The sequence below is a fragment of the Cyprinodon variegatus genome, unplaced genomic scaffold (assembly GCF_000732505.1).
Source record: "Cyprinodon variegatus isolate N-32 unplaced genomic scaffold, C_variegatus-1.0 Scaffold134, whole genome shotgun sequence".
NCBI classification, from domain to species: Eukaryota; Metazoa; Chordata; class Actinopteri; order Cyprinodontiformes; family Cyprinodontidae; genus Cyprinodon; species Cyprinodon variegatus.
Genome location: NW_015150587.1, coordinates 1,244,364 through 1,254,568, shown reverse-complemented (window position 1 = coordinate 1,254,568; position 10,205 = coordinate 1,244,364). Strand labels below are relative to the sequence as shown.

Below are 10,205 nucleotides of genomic sequence, written 5' to 3'. Positions count from 1 at the left end.
GATGGATGGATGGATGGATGGATGGATGGATGGATGGATGGATGGATGGATGGATGGATGGATTCCACATTAGACTGTGGAGGAAATTTTCTCTTACTCACTTCTCCATCAGCTGAGTAATCCTTCCAGCTTGTTCCATCCACACTGTGCTGCAGCTTAAATTTAGTGACCCAGTGGTCACTCTGAGGACAACCCTGGATTACAATCCCAGTTACTTTCCTGATCTGACCGAGGTTCACTTGGATCCAGCTTGAAGATGCTGAAAGAGCAGAACATCTTGTTTTACCTAAAGTCGACCAATTAGGCCTCTCCTGTGGACTTAACATGAAGCTCACAGTCAAAGGATATTTAGAAACCAGTTTCCTACCACTTCCTGAGGGCATCCAGCAGGAATCTCCATTCAAACGTGCTTTTTGTGCGGTAAAGGAGCCGATGGAAGAAGAAGCAGAAAGCTGGATGTCTGTAATGTTCCCATCCTCGACACCCAGGCCGTGCAAACATACTGATAAAAGGCAACATTTATTTTATATAAACTGTGAACATAATGTGATCCTACATACAAAATAAAAAAAATCGACAGTATAAAGTATTTTCATTTTCAAAAATACAATAAAAACTGAGATAAAGATTTTACCTTTCTGCTCACAGCTATAGACTATCTCCAGATATTTAGACACAGTGGGACAGGGGTCCTCCTCGGTGTAGGCATAGGCAAAACAGAAAGGACGGTTATCACACGCCTTTCTGTACTGAGGAAGAACTCCTTCAACAGTGCAGCTGCCTGAAAAGCAGGTCAAAATCATAAACGGATAAATAAAATAGGTTGATTACACAAAACACTCTGCAATAGCTAATAGGCAGCAGGACCTTCAGATCCATCAAAGTGTGGGCAGATGTCGTCGCTCTTTCGGCCGTAGAAAGCAGACTGGATGTTTATCACACTCTCTTGTGGACAATGGAGGACGGCAGTAGATCCTTGGCACACGATTGCTGTCATAAAACCTGAACCAAAAAAAAAAAAAAATGATGTCAATACTGGGGGTATTTTATAGAATTTGATCTTATATCACCCTTAAGGGAGCAGTAGGGAGATGTCTTCTTTACCATCATGTGGTGGAGGAGGCTCAGGTGTTTTTCCTGAAAATAAGAAGCTCACATTTAGCTCTCTGTCGACCTATTATTTAATACTCTAGCCTCAGCAGCAGTTTAAGCAAAGCTTCTCACCTCTCCGCTTACAGATATATCCTCTCTTGCTCTCGCAGTTGTCATCATTCCAGTAGCCATTATTAATAAGTATCGTCAGGCAGTCTTCGCCAAGATAATCATCTGGGTTACCTGTGAGAGAGAACATAAATTCTGCTGTCTGACTGCTTTGGTTTTCAGAGATAACCCATATTTTTCACCCTCATATATACCTGCATTCCAGCGGATGTATCTAAACGGAGAGCCGTCCGTCCACTCCCAGCCACCCTCCGTGACTGAGTCATGGCCTCCCATCCAAAGGGAGATCCCAGTTGGGGTCTGCTGGATCAGGGCTGCGTTTGAAACAGAACGGTTCGCTGAGCTGCTTTTCACATCAATAAGTTAATGATTTTAAGGATGTTTGTATGGCTGCTGAGCCTAATATGCTTCAATTCATTAACTGAAACAGGGAGGCTACAGTTCACCTGAAAATCTGTAAAGATGTTATGTGGTAATATTCAATATATATTACTTAGACTTAGACAACTTATTGTCATGTTGTATACACAGACGAAATTTGATTTTGTACAGCTTTCATGACATTTCCATTTCTTAAAGTGCAGCAGTGATCAAATGTAAACAGTGTGGGAGAAAAAAACATGGTTCAAAAACACACATTGATATGGTCAGTTTGATGGAGAGTCTGTGACATGATTTTTAAGTTTTTTCAACATTCAGCAGTCTGATGGCGGTGAGGAAGAAGCCGTTTTGGAATCTCCTGGATATGGATTAAACGCTGCGAGGCCTCTGCCCAGAGAGTGGCAGCGAGAACAGTCAATGATGGGGGTGTGAGGGGTCACTGATGACGGCTCGGGACACGCAGCTCTGGCATGAAATGGGAAGAATCCTCTCTGCTGTTCTCACCAATCTTTTCGCCTTCCTCAAGTCCATTTATTTACTACGCATAATTAATGGTTAAAGCGCACTTCTAAAAAATAAAGACCATCACCAAAAGCCATTCATACACTGTATTTATCAAGTTATGACTATTGTCTTTTCACTCAACCATTTAAAGTTTTTTTTTTTTTATCTCTGTAAAAAAAAATATTGCCAAGTTTGGTATGCAGTGTTTACAGCCAGGACAATGTGAGGCAGGTTTCACTTTTTGTAGATGAGTTGTGCACAAACAGGAGTAAATCCATAGAAAGGGTTCTTTTGATAGATTGATTTAAAATTGACTCTAGGTTTTAAAGTTAATCTCAGGACGCCACTGGATATTTAATAATCATAACATAATTATGTATATATTTGTAGGCAAATGTTGCTTTATATTCATGCAAATAGACAATATACTACAAAAACAGGAGCAAGATGGCTTAGAGCTTTAATTACCTTGTATGAAGGTCTGCTCAAAGGGTTCAGTGATACTGAGAAGATCCCCTCCCTGGTTGACACAGTCAGCTCGGGCCTCTGCCCAGGTTCTCATTGATAGGTAGTTTAAAAGGTAGCAGTAGTCATTGAAAGGGTCAGGGGTCCAAGAGCCACATTTCTCATTCCATCCTGCAGCAGATGCAACAACTCAGACATCCACATGCATTGAAAGACGAGTTAGTAACAGGACTGGGAGCAGAGGAACATACCTGGTCCAGACGTTGGAGGGTGAGGAGGAGGTCCTTGACCCTTTGCTAAGGTGAAAGAAAGTTAAAGGTTACTACAAAAAGAGAAGGGTGGATAAAGGAAGTGAAGATGTGTAAAAGCATCGCACCTTTTTTACAAACAAATTCCTTCGTGGCAGTGCATTTTTCATCATTAAGCTTCCCAGGATCAGGGTGGGTCATTCCTGTCAGGTGAACGCAGTCCTCGTTGTTTTCCCAGTTGTCTGGTTGGCCTAGCGCCCAGGGGAGGAGGTCCTGACATCATCAGCAAAGAGAAACACAAACTGAGGTGCTGCTGAGACGTTACAGTGGAATGAGAGTTTGTCGGATGAGTTTAGCTATGGTTAACTTACTGCAGCGCTTCCATCGGTGTACACGAAAACGCTTTCAGCTGTGATGTCATTTAAGCCCACCCAGGCTTCCCCTGGCATATGAGCTGTGGAAAAAAAAGAGATACGCTGAACAACGTCAATAGAGGGCATAGCAAAAGTATTCAAACCCTTTTAAATCGTTTGTCATGAAACAGCAGCAACTTTTATGCATTTTTTATTATTTGATTCTATGCAAGAGACCAACAGGTAGTGTATAACTGTGACTTAACAGTCTAAGTTACATTTGTATTCAGCTCCCTTTGCTTAACTTACCAAATAAAATCCAGTGTTACTAATTTATTTGGTTGCTCCGTAAAGAGCTAAATGGTTTATTAAAATAAATAGCTACACATGAGAGCAGGTTTATGTCAACTGTGGAAAAGCTGCAGAGTTTCCCATTGGGAAGATCTGTTGACAAAAGATTGAACTTTTTCCCCCTGGTCTTGATCATATGTATTGGAAAAAAAGCCGCCTTCTAATAGCACAATTTCATGGTTTAAATGGTTGCATCACTGAGTTCTGTTATTAGGGTGGTTTTCCTCAGCACAACAGAAAAGCTGGTACTAATGGCAAAAATGGAAACTATTCCTAAAAGAAACAAAAGTCATGGGTTATAGTAGAAATAGGAAAACATGCAGCTCCAATTAAATCAAAGGCATTGAACAGAAATGCAGAATACATTTTTTTAGACTTTTAACGAGGGAGATGAAATTATGTTTTGTTTCTCTTATGTCACAGTTATACTCCACCTTTTGTGTGGTCCATCACATTACCGTAATTAGGTTTGTTGTAAAATGAAAAAATTCAAAGTGTATGAATATTGATGCATGGGGTTATAATCCATAGCTGCCCACCAGTGAGGAAACTGAGCTCTTCCTCATTATGAAAGCTGACCAGATGACCCTGCTCTTTGGTGCAATGAGCCTCGGCATCATGCCAGTTTTTCACCTGCTCCGTCTCAAAGTGATAGCAGTAGTCCTTATACAGCAGGTATCCTCTGTCACAGTGGCCATCTGAAGCAAACACAACAGTTACTGGTAGAGCTGGGACTGCAATGTACATACAGAGGGCGGATGAAAAGGAACTAACCAGGAGATGCAGTGGGTTGAGGGTTCATTCCACCTGTCATCTCACAGATGTAACCCAGGTTCTTAAAGCAGTTGGTTGTTTCCCATTTGCCCTCATAGTTCCCTAAAAACCAGAGCAATCATTCTGGAAGCTAGCAGCAGGAACAGTTTATATAAGTGCAAAGTGACAGAGGGGAGAGTCTCACCTGTAAAGATCTGACCACAGTCCCACGTGTCAATCGTGTTTCGGGGCCAGCCAGCTCCGTAATTTGAAAATTCGACTTTGCTTTTATCCGTCCATTTGAAGTCTCCGTCCTGGTACATATCTGGAGGCACATCAGAACTTTATCGTAGGAACTTAAAAGGGACTTTTCAATGGATAAAAAGGAGATTTGATCAAAGCCAATGGAGGACCTGATAGGCCGATCCAGATGTCAGGAATCTCAACTTGGTGAAAGTCTGGAAGTTTCCCGTTTATGAAAAACTGCTCTTCTTGACTTTGTGTGATTAAAAAAGACAAAGGGAAAAAAATCACATTACAAAAATGAAACTTCAGCTGCCTAAAAAAGTTAAAATTTTGGTTATTTTTTAGTTGTTTTTTTTTATTATTGTCAACAACAAAACGAGGAATGTATCCTCTCAATAACACACAGTAAAATCCTTCCAAGAGGCTTTTAACCTTTCTTTTACTGTGAAACACTGTGATCCTCTGCTTGCAATAAAGAAAGCAGGTAATGTTTCTAACAGAGGCTTACGGAAGAGGATTAGGGCCACTGAAAAAAAAAAAAAAGTTAACTGATTTTTAAATTTTATTTCAGTTTAACATGGGAAAAAAGTCAGAATTCTGACTTTAATCTCAAAATTCTGAGAACAAAGTCAGAATTTTGAGATTAAAGTCAGAATTTTGAGGAAAAAGTCAGAATTCTGAGATTAAAGTCAGAATTCTGACTTTTTCCCGATGTTAAACTGAAATAAAATAAAAAAAATCTGTTAACTTTTTTTTTTTTTCAGTGGCCCTAATCCTCTTCCGTAGAGGCTGAACCAGAACATTTCATAGAAAAAAACAGGACCCCAGGATTGTTTTTTTTTTTTTAAACCAACATGGTTGTTTCCAAAGATAATATCCATACGAAAAACATAAATCCCTTTAGCTGGATTTATTCCTTTTATGACTCTGAAAACTGATGTTATTAAACATGCAAAAGGATTTTTTATTTTTTTAAACAACTTGAATAAGTTTTATGAATAAAAAAAATGAAGGTATAACCAATTAAACCCCACCTCAGATTTAATCAGCTCAGAAATGAAGAACTGAATAACATTTTTTCATATGCTGCAATAGTGTTTGCATTACAATTTAAGTGCTAGTTTTTAGTTATTTTGGAGCAATAAAGCAAAAGGTGAAAAAAAAGAAAGTTTCTAATTTTAATATTTTCTGGTTTTATATCTAAACAAACATAACTTTTGTCCAGAGCTACCTCATGCAAGATGTACTGAGAATACTCTACTGGTGGCCTTCATTTGTTGCATTATATATATATAATATATATATTTGAATTTGTTAAACGAGTGTAATTTAAAAGTGCTGTTACGTTCTGTTTTGTTTTGTTTTTTTTTTTTTTTGGTATGTGTTAAAGCTCCTGTATAAAAGGTTCAACTCATATCCTATGTGATGATGGTGATATAAAAGAGAAAATAAACATTTCTGACAATTTTTTAAGTGCAATGTTCTTTGGTCTCTACCTGTTAATGAACAGCAGGTGAGCGCTCATACCAGAGCATGTGGTTGCAGCCTCATGCCAAGTGGTCAACATATTGATGTTACTGACGATCCAGTAACAGCTTCCCTTAAAGCTCTGCCAACCCGGAGGACAGATAGCTGGAAGAAGAGGAGACATCACTCACAATCCAAACAGTATAAGGGGACCCTCGGAAAAATGATCACATCTAGCTGAGCTTACTGCTGATTAGACGTTTGCATATGTATGGACGCTCATATTTGCACAAATGGGACCTCCACTTTCCAAATGCCTCCGATGAGTCTTTGATTAAGGCAGCGCACCCGCCCACTTGTGGGTCTCTGTTAGAGAATAAAAGCTTTAACCCAAATGTATGACGTTTTCATAGAAATAAGTCAAAATGTTTTCTGTGGAGATATTTGGTCTTACACTGACTGGTTGCCATCCCAGTTGGTGAATCCCACCTGCATTGCATCAGACCAGGCAAACTGGCTGTTCGCAGGATCAAGATGACATGAAATCTTGTTGCATTTCTGGTGAAACAAAACTCCTTTTCAAAGTCATAAGGGTCAAAATTTATCTTTTATCCTCCAGCAGACACATGAATGTCTCAATCCATCAACATATTCAACTCACCAGAGTGGAGAGCCCAATCCAGAAGTCCAGGTGTGTTGATGACAGTGTTCCCATCATATACGTATTTTCCTCCAGTGAGGTTATAGAAACCAGGTCTCCTCCCTCCTGCAAACAGTCAAGTCTGGCTGCCGACCAGCTCTTCATGGTTTCTGACTTAAACTTGTAGCAGTTGGAGCCGTGCTGCCGCCAGCCGTTGGCTAAGTCACACTGTGGGGCAGGATTTGCTGCAGGAGATGGAAAATGGCTTTAACTATCTCCTAACTAAACCATCTCAGTATGGAAGCAGCTGTGATCAACTATATCAGCTGGATTGTTTGGAACTGTACTGAAATGTGCTTTACACCAAATTATCAACAGGTCATATCAAAATATAGAAACCTGCTGGGACTAGCCTGTAGCATTTCAGCAAACTACTCAACTCAAAATAGCATCAGTCAGAAAAACCTGAGTTTATTAGAGTATTTGTAGCTTTAAAAACAAAAGATCTTTTTACGAAATTCAAAATGCCTTTACTAATTATAGTAATGTTCCTAATATTTCTATTATAGAGCACATGAGTTGACTGATATAAAACCGAAGCATTAATTTGTACCACGTATTGCCAGTGGAAGCCATCTTCATATTTACTGCAACTTCTAAATGTAAAAACATAAAGAGTGCATTGTAAACAGCACTGATTTTCACTTTAATGTGAATTTGGAATAGTTTTGGAACCATTAATTTCTCTGTTCTGTATAAGAGATAAAAAAAAAATACATGATGATTAGAAGAGCAACATTATTAGTCCAGTTATTGACTAGCACCCAAAAAAACTGTTAATTCTCGTCATTATTTGCTTCCAGTAGTTTTCTAATGATCAGTTACCGTTATTGAAAACTAAATATTTTTTTCTTATCTGGAAAATATACAGAAATCTCTTGCTTCTTTAGAGATGTGATACAATTTATAAGTAACTTTGTTCCAGTATGTGCCTCCCTGAGATAGAAATAGCTTTTATATTTGGAAAACAAAGAGCACAGCAGTGTGCAAGGAAAACATGCTAAATGCAGACAGAGAGTGGTAGTAACTAGCTTTATTTAGTAACTTTTAGAGAAAAATACTTTTAGAACGAGTTGTACTTTACTGTACTTTTTACCAAGATAATATTCTTGTGAATGCATCTCTATTCTTAGTAAAATAAACCTTCTGGTTACTCCACTAACCATGAGGAACTTGAGCTATTTGGAGATCAGGTTAAAAATAAGGTAAACTGTAGATATTGCTGCTGGAAGTTCTTTATTCTTACCTAACACGCATCACCTTCTGTTAATATTGGTTTTATAAGTGCATGCTATAAAATCAATATGGAAAATAGTTTAATCCTCTGTGAATGTGTTATTTTCTAATCATGTTATTTATTTGTATATTTATTTTATTTTATACTTCAAAATACAAGAGGTCTTACATAGCTGTCTGTCTGATTATGTAATTTTAAACATTAAATCAGATGTTACACACCAATAACTACTTAGTATTTGAGTAGATATTTTACTTAATACCTTTATACTCCTACTTGAGTAAAAGAAAAAAAGGATTTTAAGTTGTTTTACTCTTACTTGAGTACAATTTTTGGATACTTTACCTCTGCATGGAGATAATAAGACAAGTGTAAGGATTTTTTATTAAATCAAGAAACATTAGAAATTATTTTCAAATGACAAATAAAATAAAATACAAAAAAAGCAGAATCCAAAATACCCACCTTTTTCATGTTCATTAATAATTATGTTTTTCAGCAAAATAACATTGTGGACATTTTTATACAAATTCAACTTAAAAGAAACATCAGAAAGTGGCTCAATACGGTAGATGACATTCAAACGGTTGGATCTGTTGCCTACATTTCCTTACATTCAATAGTCTGAATAATAAATAAAACAATAAAGTTTGTCCCTGTGGACATAAATGGAAATAAACCACTTAGAGGCTGCATCCAGGTTTCCTTACCGTTGATGTATTTGCAGATGTATTTCCTCTTGCTGTTGCAGTTTTCATCGTTCCACTGTCCAAAGCTTTCTCCTACCAACTCACCACAGTCCTCATCATTCCAGTTATCAGGCTGGCCGGACATCCAGTACCTGAAGGAAAGGGAATTCTGTTCTTTGATGAATGGACTCGAAATTAAAAGATATATCCTCATTATTTAAGGAGGAAAATGAAACCAATGTTGATCAGACCTGAGGGACTGATTTATATACATACGATAAATATTCTATGAAAGGTTTCCCATCACTCCACTCCCAGACACCTTCTACGATCTTATCATTCAAGCCGATCCAGAAGATCTCTGTGCCGATTTGTGTTCGCACCCATAACTAGATATAGAAACAGATAAACAGAGAGCTTAAAACTGATTTTGAGGTTGGTTTTACTCTCACCTGTGTTTGCATCCTTACCCTTTCATGTATGTCCTGAATGCTCATCAGGTGGCTGGTGTGCTCAATGCAGTATGCATTCGCCTCCTCCCACGACTTTGTGTCATTTGAAAAGAAGTAACATTTATCCTCATACTCCCTCCAACCTTCCCGACACTGACTGTGGGCTAAAGAGCGGAGGGAATTAAATGTCATTTTATAAATGTTGATTCATTATGGTGAAATGGACAGTGGAGACAATGTTTTTAAAAGCAATATAAGCTAATCTCGCAACTAATATCTACTTTAAAGCAAGTTGTGTTAATCAGAAGGTAAAGTAGCCAATCTGACTACCACAGTTTCTAAGGTTTAACCAGGTTTAAAGGCTTCAGATGAAAAGTTTTTGTGCCTAAAGAATTAATTAAGCTCAGAATTCAAAATCATATTCTTATTATTGTTCCTACTGTCACACTTTCGTTCTGTAAAATAATTTTTGTTTTCATTAAACCTGCAAAAAGATGCTTAAATGGTTGTTAGCTGCATTTGCATACCGGTACCTTAAAACAATATTGAATATACTAAAAATGAACAAGACCAGAGCTTACCAACCTTTTTTTGCTTTTGTGTTTTCTAGTCAAAATTTGCTTAGACCTCCAAAAGCTGACTTAAATATCAGCAAAAAAGATACAATATATAGATAGATTTTTTTTAAATTACGAAAATTAGAAATCATATTGTGGAATTTAAAAAAAACATGGTAAATTTAATTGGTATATGTAAGAACAAATGAAAGCATTACATTTTTGCAGAAATGGAAGAAATTTGCTTGAAAACAACTTAAAAACAAACTCAATCTAATAAATGTTTTGTCTCTTGCACTAAATGCATTATTCCAAACTATTTTTCAATATCACATCATATTCCTGACAAAAAACATCTAATTCCAACCATTTATACTTTTATATGTATACAAGAGTTACACAAGATGGTTATAAAAACTTCTTTTTTTTTACTTTAACTGCCATCACAATCAAAGACCTATAGTAAACATATATATGGTATACTAAAGTAGTAGCAAGGTTTCACAGCTATCTAAAGAGGAATTAAGCTTGGATTTGAACGAGCAACAGATAAGAGAAAGTAGAGCCTTTTTGATACGTAG

General features: G+C 37.3%; 1 protein-coding gene across 1 annotated transcript in view; it reads right to left on the bottom strand.

The window, feature by feature from the left end:
• The window catches only part of LOC107085804 (macrophage mannose receptor 1-like), a 21,446-nt gene extending 12,367 nt beyond the window's left edge, over window positions 1-9,079 (bottom strand). The window contains exons 1-20 of the mRNA XM_015376356.1: window positions 9,068-9,079; window positions 8,892-9,004; window positions 8,637-8,767; window positions 6,651-6,874; window positions 6,444-6,547; window positions 6,237-6,355; window positions 6,050-6,154; window positions 4,482-4,601; window positions 4,298-4,399; window positions 4,063-4,221; window positions 3,191-3,273; window positions 2,948-3,092; window positions 2,823-2,867; window positions 2,575-2,742; window positions 1,416-1,535; window positions 1,225-1,335; window positions 1,105-1,137; window positions 868-1,002; window positions 635-781; window positions 102-502 (exon numbers count right to left, since the gene is read on the bottom strand). Of these exons, the coding sequence (XP_015231842.1) occupies window positions 102-502; window positions 635-781; window positions 868-1,002; window positions 1,105-1,137; window positions 1,225-1,335; window positions 1,416-1,535; window positions 2,575-2,742; window positions 2,823-2,867; window positions 2,948-3,092; window positions 3,191-3,273; window positions 4,063-4,221; window positions 4,298-4,399; window positions 4,482-4,601; window positions 6,050-6,154; window positions 6,237-6,355; window positions 6,444-6,547; window positions 6,651-6,874; window positions 8,637-8,767; window positions 8,892-9,004; window positions 9,068-9,079 (2,577 nt within the window). The remainder of the gene's footprint in view (window positions 1-101; window positions 503-634; window positions 782-867; window positions 1,003-1,104; window positions 1,138-1,224; window positions 1,336-1,415; window positions 1,536-2,574; window positions 2,743-2,822; window positions 2,868-2,947; window positions 3,093-3,190; window positions 3,274-4,062; window positions 4,222-4,297; window positions 4,400-4,481; window positions 4,602-6,049; window positions 6,155-6,236; window positions 6,356-6,443; window positions 6,548-6,650; window positions 6,875-8,636; window positions 8,768-8,891; window positions 9,005-9,067) is intronic.
• Window positions 9,080-10,205: the final 1,126 nt, after the last annotated feature.